This window comes from Heptranchias perlo, chromosome 21 (genome assembly GCF_035084215.1).
Source record: "Heptranchias perlo isolate sHepPer1 chromosome 21, sHepPer1.hap1, whole genome shotgun sequence".
Lineage (NCBI taxonomy): Eukaryota > Metazoa > Chordata > Chondrichthyes > Hexanchiformes > Hexanchidae > Heptranchias > Heptranchias perlo.
In genome coordinates, this window is record NC_090345.1 from 33,109,320 (window position 1) to 33,132,433 (window position 23,114).

The 23,114-nt window shown below is 45.3% G+C and overlaps 1 protein-coding gene across 1 annotated transcript in view; it reads left to right on the forward strand.

Annotated features, from left to right (window-relative positions):
- The window catches only part of LOC137340111 (kinase non-catalytic C-lobe domain-containing protein 1), a 181,570-nt gene that overhangs the window by 152,705 nt on the left and 5,751 nt on the right, over nucleotides 1-23,114 (forward strand). The window contains exons 25-28 of the mRNA XM_068002426.1: nucleotides 6,414-6,496; nucleotides 9,830-9,980; nucleotides 11,876-11,998; nucleotides 18,504-18,563. Of these exons, the coding sequence (XP_067858527.1) occupies nucleotides 6,414-6,496; nucleotides 9,830-9,980; nucleotides 11,876-11,998; nucleotides 18,504-18,563 (417 nt within the window). The remainder of the gene's footprint in view (nucleotides 1-6,413; nucleotides 6,497-9,829; nucleotides 9,981-11,875; nucleotides 11,999-18,503; nucleotides 18,564-23,114) is intronic.

Below are 23,114 nucleotides of genomic sequence, written 5' to 3' on the forward strand. Positions count from 1 at the left end.
GAACGCCTCGCACTGTCTGACTCTAGGAGAACCGTTGACATATGAGTGCCTCCCTGGCCCGGCGAGCATCCCGGTGAGCCGGTGTTCGGCGCATGGGTCGTACATCATCCTCTGGCGCGTCCTCCTCCTCCTCCACCTCCTCCTCCACCTCCACCTCCTCGTCCTCATCGCCGTCCTCAATGTGGGTGGCGGGTGTGGATGGGGCCTCCTCCAGCGGCACCCCTCTCTGTTGGGCCATGTTGTGCAGGGCACAGCAGACAACTATGATTCGTCCCACTCTGAATGGTGTGTATTGGAGCGCTCCCCCAGAACGATCAAGGCACCTGAAGTGCATCTTGAGCAGCCCTATGGTCTGCTCAATTGTAGACCTGGTAGCAGTGTGGCTGTCATTGTACCGACGCTCCGGCTCGGTGATGGGGTTCCTCAGAGGTGTCATGAGCCATGTGTGCAGGGGATATCCCTTGTCGCCGAGGAGCCAGCCGTTGCCGGTGTTGGGTGCGTGGAAGAGGGGCGGGACGGTGGACTCCCTGAGGACGAAGGCATCGTGGCAGCTGCCGGGGTATCTGGCGCACACGTGTAGGAATCTCTGGCGGTGGTCACAGATGAGCTGCGCGTTCATGGAGTGATACCCCTTCCTGTTGATGGACAGCCCTGGCTCATGCGGAGGTGCCCGTATTGCGATGTGGGTGCAGTTGATTACACCCTGTACCCGTGGGAAGCCAGCCATGGCATGGAATCCAACCGCCCTCTCCATCTGGCTGCGCTCGTCCATGGCGAAGTTGATGTAGTGCGAGGCCCTGTGGAACAACCCATCGGTGACCTGCCTTATGCACTTGTGTGCAGACGACTGACAGACCCCGGTGATGTCCCCGGTGGCACCCTGGAAGGATCCGGATGCGAAGAAGTTGAGGGCAGTGGTGACTTTGACGGCGACAGGTAAGAAGATGCTGCTTGGTCCATCCGAGAGCAGCTCGTCATTGAGGAGGCTGCAGATGTCGGCGACTACCTGGCGATTGACTCTGAGCCGCCGTATGCACTGCTCCTCGGAGAGGTCCATGAAGCTGAGCCTCGGTCTGTAGACCCTGTGCGGGGGGTAGTGCCTCCTGCGACGCATCTCTCTCTGCGGTTGCCCTCCCTCCTGCTGTGCAGGTGGGTGTGCCACAGCACCGTGTTGGGGGGCTCCACGTCGCTGAGGCGGACGGCGTGGACTGCGAGGCTGCTGGGGCTGGTCATGCTGTTCGTCCTCCGAGGATGTCAACGCACCACCCATCTGGCAGGTGTTGGTCTGAGGGGTTGTGCAAGGTAGGTAGGTGTTTCCTCGCACTGGGGCTGCGGTTTCACGTCGGTGTTTCCTCTGGCTTGGAGGGGGGTGGTGGAGGGCAGGGGTTGCCCTGTGTGACGCGGTGGCCTCCTGCGTGGGTGAGGGCTCTCCCCCCCCACCCCCTGTGGGGTGCACCTTGGCAGCTGCCGCAGGCTGCTGGCTGCAACACGTCCGGTTGGAGTGAGACTGTTTCCCCGTGTGTGAAACAGTCTCGGTTGAAGGTAAAATCCCACACTTCCTATTCAGACAGCTGAATCAGGTCATTTAATGACCTCAACAAGCAAGGTAAATACACTCAAGTGGCATCCCGCTGGCTTTAATTGCCTGCGGGATTCCCACCAGCGGGGGCTGCGCACGCACCCCCGCACGTCAGCGCGGAACCCGGAAGTGGGCGGGATTGAGGCACGATCCGGTGCCGCACCTGGATATCGCGATTTTCGACGCCCTCCCGCCGGAAACGCACCCGGAACCCGCTGGTAAAATCGAGCCCATTGTGTCACTGCAGAGTGGGTGTAGGTGTATTTGCAGGGCTCTTCTGCGCAGACAACTGAGAGACATCGGCGATGTCCCCGGTTGCACCCTGGAAGGCTGTGGAGGAGAAGTTCGGGAGGGCAGTGGTGACAGGTAGGAAGACGGTGACAGGTAGGAAGACGGTGCACGGGCCAGCCAGGAGCAGCTCGGCATGAAAGAGGCTGCAGATGTCCACGGCTACATGTCGAGTGACTCTGAGCCTCCGTGTGCACTGCTGCTCAGAGAGGTCTAGGAGGCTGAGCCTCGGTCTGTGGAACCTGTGGCGAGGGTAGTGCCCTCTGCGACGCATCTCTCTCTGTGGTAGCCCTCCCTCCTGCTGTACAGGTGGATGTGTCACAGCACTCTGTTGTGGAGCTCCACGTGTCAGAGGTGGACGGCGTGGATGGCGAGGCTGGTGATGCTGTTCGCCCTCCAAGGAGGTCATGACTGCAGCTACGGCGGCCCCCATCTGCAAGATGTACATCTGAGGGGGTCCGCAAGGTAGGTACATGTCTCCGGACCCCGGGGTAAGTGTGCAGGTTGGTGACTTTGACCGTCAGGAAGAGGGTGGTGGAGGCCAAACTTTGTCCCAAGTGACAGAGTGGCCTCCTGCAATGGGTGATGGTCTCCCCCCCTGTCAAATGGACCTTTGCAGCTGCCACAGGCTGACAGCTGCAACACGTCCATTCGATCTGGGAGTGTTTCCCCCAGTGTGGGAAACAGTCCCATGTTGATCCAAAATCACACACAGTCCCTTATTCAGGTCAGTTAATGACCTGAAATAGCTAAGTAAATACTCTCAAGTGGCATCCCGCTGGCTTTAATTGCCTGCGGGATTCCCACCAGTGGGGGCTGCGCGCGCACGCCGGCGCGTCAGCGGGGAACCCGGAAGTGGGCGGGATCGAGGCGGGATCCGGTCGGGATCCTGGATTTCACGATTTTCGAAGCCCCCCCCGCCGAGAACGCACCCGATAGCGGGTGCTAAAATCGGGCCCATAAAGTCTGGAAGGTCTAGCTCGATTGTTTCGCTGGCTACGTAAGACCTATGGCATTGGGAGTTAACAGCACAAGGTCAGTACAAATACAAAAGAGGACCATAAAGAAAATCTTGAATTGCTCACAAAACAATAATGCTTACGTTTCAAAGGTAATTCATTGGCTGTAAAGCTTTTTGGAACATCTTGAGGAAAGGAATGGCACTATATAAATGCAAGTTCTTTCTTTAATATAAGAATAAGAAATGACAATAGTAAAGCTAAACAAGATCCCAGCCAGACCGGCAAAGTCACAAATGCAACTTTGCACCAAATGCTCATGTCTGAGGTGCTTTAAAGTCGCATTTGTAGCTACAGAGCAACTGTGGTTCTGGAAGTTTGATAAATGTTTCTGTTGTTGGTGAATCCAGCCTGTGGTATAAATGGGGTAAGATCTGCAGCAAAGGAATCTGGGTATGTTATAAAACCTCTTTTGGTGGAAGCAATTCTGTAATATAAATCAGTCTAATGAGTCTCAGTGGTGCTGTCAATCGAGCCAAGCTGCCTCTTTCTCGGTTATGCTCATTAAATTCCTGTGAAATCCTTCTGTTGCAACACTGCCTTGATTATTTGTATCTCATTAGTTGCAACCTCTTCCTACTTTTATGCAATCTTTAGCATTGTGGAGTAGCTGCAGTTTTCGCTCTGTAGTGTGAGTCTTCATTATCCTGAATGTCGGGCAAAACTTCTAAGAATTATTCATTTTCTGATTGCACTGACTTAACTTTGATCAAACCTGCCTGTTGGAATCACTCGTGAAGTAATTAGTGTAATTATTACTACTTGTAATCATTAGGTGGTCCACGTGGGGCAGAAAAAAGTTCTTAATTAGCATTAATTGATTAAATGGTATATTTAACTAATTGAAACTCCCTCCCCCCCCCCCCGTCAGAGTTTTCAAAATGCTGTCATACAGATTGCTTTGAAGTAAAACATCATAAAAAGTGTCACTGCATCACTTGTATTTATCATCATGGCATGGACTTAAAACAAAATAGCATCCAGCCCTTCTGGTTGATCTCCCTGCTGAGAAACTAAGTCAGCGCCTCTAAAAGGAAGTTAGCAACAGCTTGCAATTATATAGCACCCTTAACATAGAAACATGACCAATGGTACTTCCCAGAGGCGTGAGGAAAATATTGCCAAGCCTGAGAAAAAGACATTAAGAGAGATGACCAAAAATGTGAACGAAAAGGTGGGTTTTAAGGAGGGTCTTAAAGAAGAGAAAGATGGAGAGTTATGGGTGAATTGTAGAGAGTTGGGCCCAGGCGGCTGAATGTATGGCTGCTCATGGTGGGCAAAGGGAGGGGGAATGCACAAGAAGCTGGAGTTAGAGGAATGGAGAGTTCAAATTGGGGTTATAAAGCTGGAGACTGTTTTGAAGATGAGAGGTGGTGGCAAGACATGGAGAGGTTGAAACACAAGGACAACATTTTTAAATTTAAGGCACTGGAGGACTGGGAACCATGTAAGTCAACAAGGACAGGGGTGATGGGTAGAGTTTTGGATGAGTTGGAGTTTATGGAGGGTGGAAGATGCAAAGCCGGTAAGTAGAGCATTGGAGTAGTGGAGTCTGGAGGTGATGAAGGCATGTATGAAGGTTTCAGCAGCAGATGGGCTGAGAGGGGCAGATGCAGGTAATCTATGGAGTTGCAAGTGGGCTGTCTTTGTGATGGTGAAGATATGGGATTGGAACCTCAGCTTAGGGTCAAACAGAATGTCAAGATTGTGAACACAATTCTGCTTGAAACAATAGCTCGGGAGTGGGATATAGTCAGTGACAAGGGAACAGAGTTTGTGGTGGGAACCAAAGATAATATCTAACTTGCGGAACTCGAGATTCATCCAAACCTGGATGACAGACAAACATCGTGACAGTACAGAAGCAGTAGAAGGGTCAAGAGAGATGGTGGAGATGTAGAGTTGGGTGCCATCAGAGTTCCTGTGGAAACAGACCCCATTTCTGTGGATGATATAGCCAAGAGACAGCAGGTAAATGAGGAAGAGGAGGGGGCCAAGGGAGGATCCTTGAGGGGTGCTGGAGGTGACGGTGCTGGTGTGGGAAAAGAAGCCATTGCTGCAGCTGCTGTGGCTATGATTGGATAAGTAAGAGTGGAAATAAGCAAAGGCAGCTCCGTGGAGGAGAGGCATTGGAGGAGGATAGTATGATCAACCATATCGAAGGCTGCAGAGAGGTTGAGGAAGATGAGGGGGGATAATGTATCACAGTCACAGAGAATATCGTTTGTGACTTTGGTTAGGGACATTTCAGTGTCATGAATGGGACAGATGCTAGATTGGAGGAATTCAAGCAGGGAGTTACGGGAGAAATGGGCACAGAGCAGGGAGCCAACAACAAAGGAAAATAAGTTTGGAGATAGGGGGATAATTAATGAGTCTAAAGGAATCAAGGCTTTTTTTTGAGGAGAGGGGCGATGATGGCAGTTTTGAAACTGCTTCAGGAGAAGACACCATTTACAACGTCAGGTAGCATAGAAGCCAAGAAAGGAAGTTGGGTGATCGGGAATTTTGTGTGTTTGAAGTTGATTTGAGCAGGAAGTAGGTCTGAAAGATGAGATGATTGGAAACAACAGGGAAGAAGATGGGAGAGAAACGAGAGAGACTTTAAGTCCTTTTTACATTTTAAAAACTACAGCTGATGTAAACTGCTCAACTTCCCCTGTCCTGGTGACAAAATTGCCCAGTTTTTCATGGGTCTTGCAAGCTGCTGTGTGATTCTTTGGCTGCTCTTCTGCCCAGCGCCTGAAGAAGAACAGTGCCAGGTGGAAGTGTGAACAGAACATATAGTGAACGTATTACCCATTTATAATAAATGAAATCGTCCCGTTAACTTGTATAAACTTACAGCCTGTTCCACCCTCTATAGTTTATGTGGTTATGTAGCACTGAGCCAATACAGTATTGATTGGTGTTAAAGGCTCTGTAAGCCCTTTGTATAAAACCCTCATAAATTTCAACTGTTGTATTCTGTTGTATTAAACCATGGTTATAATGTGCAACAAGATTGAGAACTGCATTCTCCTTTGCTCAAAGACCAAAGTATTGAAGTACGAATAACCTGACAATGAAATGAGGGACATTGCAGAAGAATTAAACTAGCTCCATCCACAACCTGAATCATCACTGGTAAAAATAAGGAAAAGAGCTGTGGTGTAAAAGTACTGGAACCAGAAGGGCACGGCTCAAGAGCTTAACTGTTACTGAACTATTGTAAAATCCTATAAAAAAGTTAGAAATATGTTTTTTTTCCCTTATGGCATTTTTCTCTTGCCTTTTGACATTTTGCTATTATATTACATGTTGTTCTGAAATATTCCCATGTGCTACAAATTGCCCATTTAACAGGTGGTTAGCGTAGCATGATCATGTTCATCATACGTACAGCTGGCACGTCTGCAAGAATAACTTGTATTCTCTGTGCAATGTTGTCTTAATTGTTTTTGGATGCAAGTGTAATATCAATATTTGAATCCTTATCAATGTGATTGAAATCCTTGGTTCATCAGCATACTTTATCTTAATTTTAGGAACTGTTCCAAGATTGTCACCCAGTCCATTTTCTGAATTCAAGAGCGTTTGGTGTTAAAGATAAACCCTCAACAGTCCTAAAGTGGGTACCTTTAGAGTCCTTTTTTGTAATATTGTTGATAAATTACGATTATGAATTTTTAAAAATCTAATATCCAATTCATAGAAATGATGGTGTAAACTAAACTTAACTATATTATGTATGTATATATTACATTAAATAGTAAATTTTGGGTGTGAAAATGATTGCAAGGAAATATTCTCATTGACCGGGTCAGATGACACCTGAGACCTTGAATAAAGCTCAGCAGTTTGCTGTTCCTGAACCCTTTATGAGATTATTTTTGTTTTTGTTCGATGTTCTCCCACTCCTTTCCTGACTCGTGCTGGAGTATGGTTCCCCTTTGAACACCTACAGCCTTCCCCTACAGCATTCATGTCGCCATTCTTTATTTGTAAGTGTAACAGCGAGCGCTATCAGGCTATTTAACAATGAGAGCCGTCACACCCACAATCCATGTCTAAGTATGTTTGCTTCCCGGCAGGGGACAGGGGAGGTGGGAATCACTGGATAGTGATTGAAAGTGAGAACCCTGATTATTTTTCCACCTCCCTGGCCCAGGGATACTGAGCTCAATTATAGTTCCCCCACCTCCACCTAAGCTAAGATCATTAATTCAGCACAGACCTGGAGCAGGATTCTAGGGTCTGGCAGAACTGAGTCGAGGTCCTGGGGTCTGCCAGCATTGCATGTGGCCTCACAGTTGTTACGTTTTGGGTTCTTTAATCTTTTTTATTCTGTTTTTAGCTTTCGCGTTTCAGACAACTCTTGTAGGTGAGCCCTTACTCCATACATCCTCAAGAGTATTTCCACTTGCCCTAATATTTAAGTATTTTATTATAGCATGCCTGTCATAAAGAGCAGATTTTTCAGATTACTTCAGCCATCAATTCTATCCCATGCTTCCTTGTTTTCAATAGGCGACAGAATTATTATTTTTTTATAAAGTAATATACCCCATGCTTTATTAGCTAACTGTTCATGTTGAAGGGAGCTTTGTCCTAATTGGAGGCTTAAAAGAGTTTTTCAGCAAAGGCTCACAGAAGTCAGACTTATCCTGTTATCTGACAGTTCCTTAGATATAAAAAAAATTAATTTAACCTTCACTGCGTGAGCTGTTATAGTTAAATCCACTATTGTCTGTATCAAGATGTTTGTGGCCATTTAGACTGTTCCTAAACTCAATTTTCAGATGCTTAAGGCTATAATATAGGAGGGAGTGCTAACCACCATGTTTCTCCAACTTCGGTGCTGAGTTAAGCACCAATCTGAAGTAAAATTTTATTACAACAGTATATTACCTTCCCAGTGAGTGGTCGTTTTACAATTTTCATGAGATGAAAGCTAATAAAAGAACTGTTGGGAAGAAAATATATGTTCTGATAACATTTTATTACAGGTCAGCACTTAAACCAGGAAAGTGCAAACTTGCACCCAAGACTCTCATGTATCCTCCAACTTTTATGAATGTTATAACACTTTAAAAACTGACCATGGGCACAGTGTAATGGCTGCAATGATTCTGCTATACAGAATTGCAGCTTGATAATTTAAAAGCCAAAATAACACTCAACGGTAACTTTAAACTTAATTAAGAAACTGGCAGCCAAGATCGTAAAGCTCACAAATATGATTTTAATGAGCTGTCTCTGGAGTATTTCTTTAAATTTGTAGGTCTATTATCAAATAGCAAGTCCCATCATTCATAGTAGAGACTTTAATTAGAGAACAGGGGCAGCCATGTCAAATAACATCTTTTCCTACAGTAGAACACCGTTACTGTCAGGTCATGCCAGCACATTCAGTGTACAGACATTTAGTAATAGATAACCAAATCGCTGAAATTCACATTTTTTTAACTCAAAATCGCTGTACAATTGGAAGTGTTTGAAATGTTATGATAACTAATACCAGTACAAAGATTCTTCACCATGTTCTGTTCAAACCAGACTGGTATCAGGGTTTCTAAATGTATGATTACACACACACACACACACACACACACACACACACACTCTCTCACACTCACTCATAGGTTTATATGGCCTTTTCGAGAATCTTCACTGAAACATATCTTTGCACATCCAGACAGAGCAATGCAATGTTAATACACTGATCCGGAATTACTTGAAATTCTTGTTGATGAACATCAAAAAAGTATGATGGTGGCTCCTTGTGGAGCAGATTACGAAGTAATCACAGCAGGTGTTTCATGAGATATGGGATCTCAGGTGCTGAAAGTGTTCACTGTTAAAACTGCACACAACTGCATTCATTGAAAATGGTAATTTTGTTTTGGACTCAATCCATCTGCTGCAAACGTCATTATTATTAAAAAGGCAAGACCTTTAAATCTCAATTATCTTTCAGTAGAAACTTCTTTCACCCGTCTAGCAATAAGCCGGAAATTCCTGACAATACTGAGCCTTTACTAGGTTTGTGGCAAAGTCTAGTCGGGCGGAGTGCGCCCAAAATGTGCAGGCCCATTTCCACCTATTTGAGGTCTCCCGGGAAATTCCGGAGCACTTGCCTGTATTTCTGGGTTCAGGTCATTTAGCAGAGTAGCAGAATTTGATCTTCAAAACCCGGGACAAATCCCAGAATTCTAGTTAATAGAAACAGAATTTGACTTATTCAGTCACTATATATGCATGGCCTTGATAATACATCTTTTGTTACATGGCATGACAGCCCTATTGTTATCTAACAACATAACTTCCAACTATTTTTGAGCAATACCATGGAAGATCCACTATTAATATATTAAAATTGGTACATCAGTGCATACCCTACATCAAGCTCTAAATATCACAGATGCAAAACAATTTTTTTTTAAACCTAGTTATTTTATGCTTTTGAGTTGGAGCCAAAGCTGACGAGCACTTTATACTTGGCAAAGTTCCCTGACCAAACAATTAAACGCTGAGTAACCTGAGCTTGTGCTTACTTAACAGACTTTGTTGCCTTAAAGAGACATATCTCTGCCGTAGACGAATAGTACACTGTGCAGTGCGCGATACAAATCTTCTGTCCTTATAAAACAGTATGTCACCTTGCTTACTGTGAATAATCTTAAAAAAACAAAGCCAGTATTGACCTGTTGCTGGAAATTCATAAGCACCTTGCAATCTCCGATTAAACTTCAATTTCATCCTGTGTTTATTTAACAGCAATTAGACTTAGTGGCCTTAGCAGCAAAATAAGACATTTTGCATTGTATAGTATAACATTCTGTCCTTATAAACAACATATCATCTGACTTATATTATGAGCACATGGGAGAATCATTAGTATAATTTATACACACACATTTATCAGGTTTTGATGTATTTATTCTACCACTTTTATTCACAGATCAGTTTCTTCAGAATCAACATTCCTAGAGGGCATCAGTTTATTTGTGCCTGAATACAGACAAAACCAGTACCTTCTACAGTTGATTAGATATGCAGACCATGTTAGCCACTGGATCTCTGCTGAAATTGTCACGTGTGACACAGCTAAGGTGAGCATTCCAAATGCATTTAACATACAACTTTATAACAGGAATTAATTTACAATTTGTAACCTCACTAATAATAAGTACATTTTTTGAATCATAATATTCTGTGTTATTTTTTTTTACACTGTGGAAAAATGAAAAATTCTCCATCTTCTAGCAAAATTATTAAACATCGTTATGGATCAGCTCAGAACCTTTGCGATATCGAAATCAATTTTTATTCAGTCAAAACTTATTCAGTCAAAATTTAGATATTTGTAAAAATGCAAAATCTGTTTCAATTAGATCCATTTAATGGCCACCTCTGGAGTACCCCAAGGTTCTATTCTTGACCCCTCTTCCTCCTTTACATGCTGCCTCTGAGACAGTGATCCTGAAATTACACGAGGGTTCTCCCAGTTTCCTGCCGTAACTCAGCCTGTTTACGTTATTTCCCTTAAAATTGACCCCAATACATTCTCTTTCCCACCATAGCATGTGTAATGTAATTTTCATCCTCCTGCTATTTTCACTTCTGTTACATTATTTGCTAAAATTTCTCAGTGTTAGTACAGCATTTTTGGCACAAATGTGTCAAAAATTTCTCGTGTGCTTATATATCCTGTGCTGCTACTTCACATTCATGTCTTGTGTTCCTTCATACCTTTGTGCAATTGTTCCCAGACCTCCTGCCAGACTCTAAGACCTGGATATTTGCGGGGAGGGAGTGGGGGCGCGGGGGGAAATGCGGAGGTCCTGCCGAATTTAACAGCAGAACCTTATTATCATTTTTTATCATACAGATTGACAGGCTGGCCAGCTGCCGAGTGGGAAAGCCTGCCGTAGAAGGCTGCAGCCGGGGACCATTGAGAATGGACCCCGGCAACTGGGAAACATCGCGGGGTTGGACTCGGACCAACAATCGGGAGAGATGCGGGTCCGGGAGAGATCGCGGGGTTGGAAGGAGAGGGGTCAGACCGACAATCTGAAGGGAGAGAGGATTGAGAGAGCTCATGGGGTTGGGGGGGGCTCAGACCGGCAATCAGGAGGGAGGAGGGACCGGGGGAGATCGCGGGGTTGGTGGGAGGGGGGTGGGGGCCGGCCGATCGCTGCAGAAGATTTGTTTGAGGGGCCAAGGGGAAGCACTCCTGCTCCTCCTGGCCCACAAGCAGTGCTATAAAAAGCACTTAACTGCTGGATCTGGTTGCTCCCGTCTACCCTTTAGCTGCCAGGTTTCCCAAGCCCTAGGAAACCTGGCTGGCCAACGTTACATTCAAATGGCTGCCAAAATCTGAGGAACAGAGCCTCATTTACATATTATAATTACGTTCCCTCCTCTCTCTCGAGCGGGTTATTTGGATGCTCTCAATCCCGCCGGGGTTAAAACAGAAGTTGGCGCCTTTGGGCCGGGTTGGGGTTGTGTTTCGCATATTTACCGATTTAACCTTCCCCCGACCCTTTCCTGCCCGTCGTGGGGCTGGGGTCGGGGGGGGTTTAAAATTTGACAAGTCTTGGACTCCATGTGGGCTCTTTCTGTGACAAATGTTCATGCTTGGTACCTCCTTTACACAGATAAGAGCTGCCCTGCCTCACAAAAAATAGGTTCACATTTCTCCACTACAGTAGTGACCAATGCCTCCAGAGCTTGGTCTGAAAATTAATCTTTTTGAAATTGTTGTGGAGGCATTCATTGGTTCATTAGATACTTGAGAAGTCTTGAAGCATCATTAGTCTCGGGCATCATGATTGGTGGATAGTTTTTTGTTCCTACTAACAAAATTGTACCCTTAGAAATCACACAAATATTAACTATGTTGGTAAGTCATAAATTATGTAGAAAAATGTGAATGTTCTTTTTTCAAGCAGAAAAAAAGAGCCCAATAATCTTTGAGATGTATTTACGTTTTTGTCACTTTCAGGCACAAAATGGACTACTATCAAAATTTCTATCTATTGCAAAGTTTTGTTATGAATTGAGAAACTTTGCCACAGCCATGCAGATTCTCAGCAGCCTTGAAAACCTGATAGTGCGCCAGTTGCCTGTAAGTAATTACTGAGGAGCGGAAAGAGCCCGTTCATCCTAGTCAGATCAGTTTGTAGTATATACGAGCTTACCCTAAATTTTCTGCTACATTCCACACTTCCTGCTGGATTTAGCTATTACACCCCTCAAACTTCAATCCCAGCCATATTGCTACTGATCTCTTTTAATCCGAACAAGACCAATTGGTGTCACAAATTATCAACAACTCCTTTCACTTGGAGTTAAAAAAAAACTGTCCTACGTTAGTCTGATTAATGATCCGTGACGGTGCTGTGCTCCCTTGATATATATTTCCGACCTTAAGCCCTCAGCATCACTACTGATGCATTAACTGTAGTTTCCATTCTCCTGACATTTAATATTGGACTCTTTCTACAGTTAAGACCAATTAAGTTGATAGTTTTGCATTGACCTCAGCACCCCTGGGCTGACAAAGGGAAAACCAGCCAAGGTTCCCACTTCTAATTGCTATCCAGTTACTTCTACTGGTAACTATGCCTGTTAGGTGAGAACATGATTGTGTGCAACTGTAATATTCCCAACACCAAATAGCCTACTGATGAGATCAAAACTCACAAACGACACACCTGGTCAAGATAGTGCAGGCTGGTAATCCTGTGGCACGTACCCCAGTGCGAATCAGGAGAAGTGAAAACATTGGAAATGGAAAAAATGTTGATTTTAAATTACATACTTATGTGGACCCAAAACCAAGCTGAGAGTATCTAAAGGAAATTTGTGACATTTAGCAATTGGTATTATCTCCTTTATCTGGACTGGACTCAAGTGAATTGCCGTTAGAATACCAGTGAAAAAAATGAACCTCTCTGCAAGCTGGATCACTAGCTTTGAGCAAAGTTAGAAATAGAAAAACACTTTTCCTTCTCCGCAGTATAGCTGACATATGGAACAGACTCCCAGAGAAAGTAAGAGATTCAGGGTCAAATAACACACTTAAAAGTGAATTGGATTGATACCTGTTGACAAGGAAAGCTGAAAGATATAGAGATATTAACAGCGCTGCTTATTTTTTGGAGGAGGAGAAGGAACTTAGTGCTCTTTAAAGAGGGAAACACGAGTTGATGATAGTGGAGGGGGAATCATTGATGGAATAATTGTACATGGACTCTGATTGGAGCAGACGCATTGGGCCAAAAGGCTTTTTCTCACTCTGGACTTCTTTACCTCCTTACTTTCCAAATTTGAGTGTTGTAAATGGTTTTATTATTTTTAATTTCTAATTGCGCTTTCCTTATTTCCCACATCATATGTTCACACCACACAACCTCTTTTAGCCATAAGGCCACGACAGTCTCAATGACAGACTACCTGTGACCACCACAATTTTGGCTCTGTGACTGGGTGAATGGAGCTGCCCTTACAGTAAAGTTAGCTGTTGTTGGTTTGTTTCCATAATGGGCCGGATTTTGCCGTAAAGGTATTGGCAAGGCTAACAGCGCTCATCGTTACTTATGTGCAAATCAAAATACAACATCCGGCAACCACACATACGCAGTTAAACGTGGAAATCGGGAAGTTGCTGGCCAAGGTGTGATGCTCCTCCAAAAGCTGCGCGAAAATGACATCTCACCGGAGAGCTCCCCGTTCAATTAAACAGCGTGAAGGTCCTCATAAATACGGACTAAACTCGCCAAAAAAGGTTAGGGCTTGTCCATTCCGGTATAAGTACTCTTTTAACAATGTGGTAAGTCTTAGTTACTGCCAAACAACTTCTCTAGCACTGAAAATTAACTTTCACAAGTGTGGACTCTCATTCCTTCAGATTTTAATTATTGTTGGACATTTTAAAAAAATTAAATAATTTGTTGTTTAACTTTTTCTTTCAATCTCTTTTATTTTTGTCTCTTAATTCATAAGAACATGAGAAATAGGAGCAGGACTGGGCCATACAGCCGCTCGAGCCTGCTCCGCCATTCAATCTAATCATGGCTGATCTTTGACCTCAACTCCACTTTCCCGACCAATCCCCATATCCCTTGATTCCCCTAGAGTCCAAAAATCTATCCATCTCAGCCTTGAATATATTCAATGACTCAGCATTCACAGCCCTCTGGGGTAGAGAATTCCAAAGATTCACAACCCTGTGCATGAAGAAATTCCTCCTCATTTCAGTCTTGAATGGCCAACCCTTTATCCTGCGATTATGATGTCTAGTTCTAGACTCTCTAGCCAGGGGGAACAACCTCTCAGCATCTACCCTGTCCAGCCCTCTCATAATCTTGTATGTTTCAATTCGATCACCTCTCATTCTTCTAAACTCCTGAGAGTATAGGCCCACTCTACTCAACCTCTCCTCATAGGACAACCCTCTCATCTCAGGAATTAATCTAGTGAACCTTGGTTGCACCATCTCTAAGGCATGTACATCCTTCCTTAGATAAGGAGACCAAACCGGTGCGCAGTACTCCAGGTGAGATCTCACCAAAGCCCTGTACAACTGTAGCAAGACTTCCTTACTCTTGTATTCCAACCCCCTTGCAATAAAGGCCAACATGCCATTTGCTTTCCTAATTGCCTGCTGTACTTGCATACTAACTTTTTGTGTTTCTTGTATGAGGACACCCAAGTTTCTCTGAACACTAACATTTAATAGTTTCACACCATTTAAAAAATATTCTTCTGTTTTTCTACCAAAGTGAATAACCCTACATTTCCCCACATTATACTCCATCTGCCACCTTCTTGCCCACTCACCTAACCTGTCTATATCCCTTTGCAGACTCTTTGGGCTCGATGTTACCAGGCCTGCGGGTTTCCGGCGGGTTGGGTTTCGGGAGCGTGGTCAACACGCTCGGTGAAATTAGTGGGTTGCCCGCGCGATCAATTACCTGCTCCTCCGGGGTCCACGCTGCTGGTCTGCGCGTCGGGCGGGCTGCGCATGCGCAGTACGATCTGTCAGCTGGAGGCTCTCTAGTTAAAGGGCAGTCCTCCACTGACAGATGCTGCAACCAATGGAACAAATTTCAGCATGGAGCAGCCCAGGGGGAAGGCTGCTCCCAGTTTAATGATGCCTCACCCCAGGTAGCATCAGATGGGGTGAGGAGGAGGGCGAAGACAGAGATCTTCCACCCGGCGGGTGGGAGGAAGCGGCCAGCCTCTGCCACCAAGAAGGCCTGGCTCGAGGTGGCAGAGGGGGTCACCTGCGTAACCAACATATCGCCCACCTGCATACAGTGCAGGAGGCGCTGCAATGACCTCAGTAGGTCAGCCACAGTGAGAACACGAAGTCTTTCCCCTACACTCCATCTGCCACAACACTGTCCCAACCCCACATCTCCTTCGGCACCGCCAACACTACTCTGTCACATCACCCCTCATACCCACTCAAACCCCATCCTCATCTTACCTCCACCTACTCACCTCGCCAGTACTCATCCTGCCACTAACACGCGACCCAATCCTCATACAATCTCATGGCTCTATCCCATACTCACCCTCTCGTGCATCTCCCTCACGGCCAGCCTCACTCAACCTGCCACCACCTGTGCTGCAGCCACAGGGCATGCATCACATATGTGCAGTAGGCAGCGTAAGGCAAATGTTTCGTGAGCATGAAGGGGGTGCACAAGGGTGTCGGAGCGTTTGCCATGGGTGTTAACTATATTGAATTTCAGAGCAACAAACAGCACACATTACATTGGCACCACCACTGCCATGTCTCCGCGAATCCTGTCTGTTGTGTCCAATAATGCCCGCTCCTGGGTATCACTATGAGGACCCACCACTGATGCCACCCATCGTGTTACTGCAGAGTAGGTGCAGGTGTATTTGCAGGGCTCTTCCGCGCAGACCACTGAGAGACATCTGCGGTGTAGCCGGCTGCACCCTGGAAGGATGCGGAGGAGAAGTTGTGGAGGGCAGTGGTGACTTTGGCAGCGACAAGTAAGCACTTGGTGCTGGGGCCAGCCAGGAGCAGCTCGGCATGAAAGAGCCTGCAGATCTCCACGACTACATGTCGAGCGAATCTGCGCCTCTGTGTGCACTGCTGCTCGGAGAGGTCCGGGGAGCTTCGCCTCGGTCTGTGGACCATGTGGCGAGGGTAGTGCCCTCTGCGATGCGTCTCTCTCTGCGGTAGCCCTCCCTCCTGCTGTGCAGGTGGGCGTGCAACAACACCGTGTTGGGGGGCTCCACGTCTCTGCGGCGGACGGCGTGGACTGCGAGGCTGCTGGGGCTGGTCATGCTGTTCGTCCTCCGAGGGTGTCCACGCACCACCCATCTGGCAGGTGTTGGTCTGAGGGATTGTGCAGGGTAGGTGGGTGGTTCCTCGGACTGGGGCTGCGGTTTTGTATCGGTCTGTCCTCTGGCTTGGCGGAGGGTGGTGGAGGGCAGGGGTTGCCCTATGTGACGCGGTGGCCTCCTGCGTGGGTGAGGGCTCTCCCCCGTGGAGCGCACCTTGGCAGCTGCCACAGGCTGCTGGCTGCAACACGCCTGGTTGGAGAGAGACTGTTTCCCCCAGTGTGTGAAACAGTCTGCGATGCAGGTAAAATCCCACACTTCCTCTTTTGACAGCTGATTCAGCTCATTAACTGACCTCAACAAGCAAGGTAAGTACTCTCAAGTGGAACCCCGCTGGCTTTAATTGCCTGCGGGATTCCCACCAGCGGGGGCCACGCACGCAGCCCCGCACGTCATCGGGGAACTCGGAAGTGGTCGGGATCGCGGCGCGATCCGGTCACGTGACCTCATATCGGGATTTTCGGGGGCCCCCCCCCCGCTGGAAACCCGCAGGAAACCCGACCCTAAAATCGAGCCCTTTGTGTCCTCCTCACAGCTTACTTTCCCACCTAGCTTTGTATCATCAGCAAACTTGGATACATTACACTCAGTCCCTTCATCTAAGTCATTGATATAGATTGTAAATAGCTGAGGCCCAAGCACTGATCCTTGCAGCACTCCACTAGTTACAGCCTACCAACCTGAGAATGACCCGTTTGTCCCTCCCCTCAGTTTTCTGTCCTTTAACCAATCCTCTATCCATGCTAATATATTACCCCCAACCCCATGAGCCCTTATCTTGTGTAACATCCTTTTATGTGGCAACTTATTGAATGCCTTTTGAAAATCCAAATATATTACATCCACTGGTTCTCCTTTATCTACCCTGCTAGTTACAGCCTCAAAAATCTCTAATAAATTTGTCAAACACAATTTACCTTTCATAAAACCATGTTGGCTCTGCCTAATCATATTATGATTTTCTAAGTGCCCTGTTACCACTTCCTTAATAATGGAATCCAGCATTTTCCCGACGACCGATGTCAGGCTAACTGGCCTGCAGTTCCCTGTTTTTTCTCTCCCACCCTTCTTGAATAATGAGGTAACATTTGCTACCTTCCAATCCACTGGGACCATTCCAGAATCTAGAGAACTTTGGAATATCATAATCAATGCATCCACTATCTCTGCAGACACCTCTTTTAGAGCCCTCGGATGTAGGCCATCAGGTCCAGGCAATTTGTTGGCTTTTAGTCCCATTAATTTGTCCAGTACTTTTTCTCTAGTGATATTAATTGTTTTAAGTTCCTCACTCTCATTTGCCCCTTGGTTCGCCATTATTTTTGGTTTGCTTTTTGTGCCTTCTACTGTGAAGACAGATACAAAATATTTGTTTAACGCATCTGCCATTTCCTGATTCGCCATTATAATTTCTCCTGTCTCTGCCACTAAGGGATCAATGTTTACTTTTGCTACTCTCTTCCTTTTTACATACTTGTAGAAGCTCTTACAATCTGTTTTTATATTGCTTGCTAGTTTACTTTCATATTCTATTTTCTCCCTTTTTATCAATTTTTTGGTCGTCCTTTGTTGGTTTCTAAAACTCTCCCAATCCCCAGGCTTATTACTCTTCATGGCAATATTATAGGCCTCTTCTTTCAATTTAATACTCTCTTTAACTTCTTTAGTTAGCCACGGGTGGATCACTCTTTCTATCATTCAATCTTTCTTTCCCTCTTTTTATTTTGCTTTCAGTCTCTGACTTTACATTGAATTCACTATTCTAACTTACACTTCCTGGTTCAGTTTGACGATTCATCAATATGACTGGTTAAGGAGAAACACAGTTGCATTTCCTGTTCACACAGGTCCCAGATACCCTGTAGAGGGCATCACATTGTTTGGCTGTCCCATTGATAGTAACTTGCCGTGCAAAAGCTCATAGAAAGTCGGTGGACAATTGCAAGTCTAACGAACGGCACGCTCACAGCAAAGCCCGGCCCAATATATAATATGGGCTTGAGTTACACACAGCCCTAAAACTCCAATCCACCAATACTCTGTCAGTTGTGCTATAGATAGGAATCTGAAATTATTTCCTGTATATACATTGTTCGTCACAACAATCAAGTCTCATTTTTGGCAATTGAATGGAAACTGCAAAAATAAACCTTCCATCTTTAACAAATAATTATTGACTTTGCTTCTGCAGTTTGTGTATAAAAGTTGCTGCAGTAATTTGAAATTTGCTTTCTTTTTGTTTTCAGTCATGGAAAAACTTGTCCTCAAAGGCACTGGAAATCATGGAGGAACTGACTGCTGTACAGGTACTGAAAAATAGCCAAATGGGCCTGAAATTCCACCATCAGCACAATTAAGGTGTTTGTGCCATATTAAAGAGGACATAAGGAGTCGGCAAAGGGATATAGATAGGTTAAGTGGGCAAAAATTTGGCAGGTGAAGTATAATGTGGGAAAATGTGAACTTGTCCACCTTGGCAGGAGGAATAGAAAAGCAGTATGTTATTTAAATGGAGGGAGATTGCAGAACTCTGAGGTACAGAGGGATCTGGGTATCCTAGTACATGAATCACAAAAATTTAGTATGCAGGTACAGCAAGTGATTAGGAAGGCAAATGGAATGTTGTCATTTATTGCAAGGGGAATGGAATATAAAAGTAGAGATGTTTTGCCACAGCTGTACGGGGCATTGGTGAGTCCACATCTAGAATACTGTGTGCACTTTTGGTCTCCTTATTTAAGAAAGGACATAATTGGTTTGGAGGCGGTTCAGAGAAGGTTCACTCAACTGACTCCTGGGATGAGGGGGTTATCTTATGAGGAAAAGTTGGACAAGTTGGGCCTGTGTACACTGGAGTTTAGAAGAATTAGAGGTGATCTTATTGAAACATATAAGATCCTGAGGGGACCAGAAGGGGTAGATGCTGAGAGGATGTTTCCCTTGTGGGAGAAACCGGAACTAGGGGCCACTGTTTTAAAAATAAGGGGTCTCCCATTTAAGATGGAGATGAGGAGAATTTTGTTCTCTCAGAGGGCCCTGAGTTTGTGGAACTCCCTTCCCCAGAGAGCAGTGGAGGCAGGGTCATTGAATATTTGTAAGGCTGAGTTAGATAGATTCCTGATTAACAAGGGGGTCAAAGGTTATAATAGGTAGACGGGAAAGTAGGGTTGAGATCACAATCAGATCAGCCATGATCTTATCAAATGGCAAAGCAGGCTCGTATGTAAACATGTCCAAGCAGTGCACTGACTGCCCTTAAATCTTCACCAGCTAATTTTAATTTTTTTCATTGCTGGCAATGCAGCTTTGTACTTGTACAGGGGGCAAGCCCAATGGGGCAAACAGAAATTTTGGCCAGCAAGTCCAAATTAAAGAGATATATACACTTAAAGGTTAATGTCTGCCTATGGGACAGATATTAATTCCAACCTTTATCAAGCTTCAAGATCAATTTCAGAGATTTGTCAAGCTTGGCCAAGGCTGGGGACGGGGAGAGTAACAGGCATAAATGAAGTAAAAGGAAACCCAATATGGAGGCACAAAATAGACTCCGTGGGCAAGTGACAGAATGGTACAGCACCCGACCCTCTGCTGGATGGATGGCCAAATGAACATGCAGCTGTGTGAGATGGGTGTGAAGAAGGTTGCTCAATTCGGAACTTAAGAGCCCCTTCTCTTATAGAATATAAGAGCAGGGAGGTTATGCTAGAACTGTATAACACATTAGTTAGGCCACAGCTAGAATACTGCGTACAGATCTGGTCACCACATTAGAGGAAAGATGTGATTGTGCTAGAGAAGGTACAAAGGAGATATACGAGGATGTTGCCAGGACGGGAGAACTTCAGCTATGAGGAAAGAGTGGATAGGCTGGGGTTGATTTCTTTGGAACAGAGGAGGCTGAGGGGAGATTTAATTGAGGTGTATAAAATTATGAGGGGCCTAGATAGAGTGGATAGGAAGGACCTATTTCCCTTAGCAGAGAGGTCAATAACCAGGGGGCATGGATTTAAAGTAATTGGTGGAAGGAATAGAGGGGAATTGAGGAGAAAATTTTTCACCCAGAGGGTGGTGGGGGTCTGGAACTCACTGCCTGAAAGGGTGATAGAGGCAGAAACCCTAATCGCATTAAAAAATTTCTTGGATATGCACTTGAAGTGCCGTAACCTACAAGGCTATGGACCAATGGGTTTAGGACAGTGGGATTAGGCTGAATACCTGTTTTTCGGCCGGCACGGACACGATGGGTTGAATGGCCGCCTTCTGTGCTGTAAATTTCAATGATTCTATGTTTCTGCAGAAGTCATGAATACACTATTCATGTCCGCAGGTGGTAGGCAGGTTCAATGCTGTGCACACTACCCACAGGACCTGAAACAAATGGACAAGAAGATGAGACACTTAAAGGGATCTGACGAGGAAACAGTATTCAACAACACCTAGGGCCGGATTTTGCTATGAGTGGTAATCAAGAGACAGAGATAAAAGAGACAAGAAGAAAAAGTTAAAAAAAATGTCCAACAATAATTAAAATTTGAAGAAATGAGACTCCACACTTGTAAAAGTTAATTTTCAGTGCCAGAGAGGTTGTTTGGCAATAATTAAGACTTACAGCACCGTTAAAATGGTACTTAGACTTGAAATGACTTGACTTAACCTTTTTTAGTGAGTTTAGTCTGTATCTGCAACGTCAGTACAGGATCTTTACACCGTCAGGAAGCCAGACAGCGAGATCTTGTTTTCGCGCAGCTTTTGGAGGAGCATCGTATATTAGAGAGCAACTTCTGGATTTCCGTGTTTAACTGTGCATGTGCGGTCGCCGGAAATTGCTTTCCAATTTGCACATAAATAACGATGAGTGCTGTTAGCCGCACCGTTATTTTTACAGCAAAATCTGGCCCCATGTATCATGTGGCTAGCCCAAAGGGTCACAAAGTGTTGCCTGTTCCATATTTACTTCAACCTCAGTCAATCCTACAGTTTGTTCTTTGCATCTTATGCATGCCCGTGCCTCAGGAATGCACATCAGCAAGATGCAATGTTGAATCAAATGCCTTGCCAGATGCACATCTTTCAAGGCCCTAACCTGCATCTGTGGTCAAGTTTAAGCGCTAAAAGCACACCCGCAAATAACATAGCGCCCCAGTTAACCAGAGAACTGTCTGGAAAACTGTTGACTCAAGAAAAAGAATCATTGTATTTGGGCTCAAATCAGTGCTTTTGTAGATTCATTTTCTAACAGCATTGGTCATTTTGTGTTGGTGGTTTTATTCTGCACTGCTAGGACATTCTGTCACTTTGATTTCCTATCATAATTTCTTGGGCTTTATGTTACAACAATCATCACAGTCAATTTCATGAGACTTGTGTCCTCATCACAGTTACCACTTCTTATGCTACTTGACCTTAAAATGTACTTTGCTGTGTTGCAGATGCAACCAACTAAACAGTAGTGGACATATCCTCATTAAAGTTAATTGATGTAGTGGCCCAGTTCGGAAACCTGATGAATTTTGATTTGAACCTAGAGAAATATAATGATTTCTAGCAACAAATGTTAACACGATGTATGAAACTGAAATCTAAGAAACTTTCAAGAGGGTGAGCTTAATGGGAAAAATTTGTGCAACTTTAAATTTTGAACTTGCCACTTCTGACCTTTGCTGCTGTGCCACGCAAAACGTTTGCTGCAGTTTAATTTCCCTCACAAATCTGGGGCTATAAGGTCCATGGGAAAACTTCTAAAGTGCAGTAAAAGAGCTCCACAATTAGTGTACTGTTGCAACATTACTTTTATATCTGCTATCTTTTATTGTTGTAAACAATTTTACAACACCAAGTTATAGTCCAACAAATTTATTTTAAATTCCACAAGCTTTCGGAGGCTTCCTCCTTCGTCAGGTGAACGGTGTGGAAATGAGATTTTCGAATCCTTCGCATTTTAAGATCACAGAACAATGCCTGGTGATTACTGCCCGTTGCCAAGGCAATCACAGTGAGCAGACAGAAAGGAGTCACCTAAAAAGGCCACCGAATATACAAACCCCCCCAAAAAAAAGGAGAGAGAGAGAGAGAAGGAAGACAGTCAATGACCCGTTATATTAAAAACAGATAACATTTGTTCGCTGGTGGGGTTACGTGTAGTGTGACATGAACCCAAGATCCCGGTTGAGGCCGTCCTCATGGGTGCGGAACTTGGCTATCAATTTCTGCTCAACGATTTTGCATTGTCGTATGCCTCGAAGGCCGCCTTGGAGTATGCTTACCCGAAGGTCGGTGGCTGAATGTCCATGACTGCTGAAGTGTTCCCCGACAGGGAGAGAACCCTCCTGTTTGGCGATTGTTGCGCGGTGTCCGTTCATCCGTTGTCGCAGCGTCTGCATGGTCTCGCCAATGTACCATGCTCTGGGGCATCCTTTCCTGCAACGTATGAGGTAGACAACGTTGGCCGAGTCACAGGAGTATGAACCGTGCACCTGGTGGGTGGTGTCCTCTCGTGTGATGGTGGTGTCTGTGTCGATGATCTGGCATGTCTTGCAGAGGTTACCGTGGCAGGGTTGTGTGGTGTCGTGGACGCTGTTCTCCTGAAGGCTGGGTAATTTGCTGCGAACGATGGTTTGTTTGAGGTTGGGTGGCTGTTTAAAGGCGAGTAGTGGAGGTGTGGGGATGGCCATAGCGAGGTGTTCGTCATCATTGATGACATGTTGAAGGCTGCGGAGAACATGGCGTAGTTTCTCCGCTCCGGGGAAGTACTGGACGACGAAGGGTACTCTGTTGGTTGCGTCCGTGTTAGTCTTCTGAGGAGGTCTACGCGATTTTTCGCTGTGGCCCGTCGGAACTGTCGATCGATCGATCTT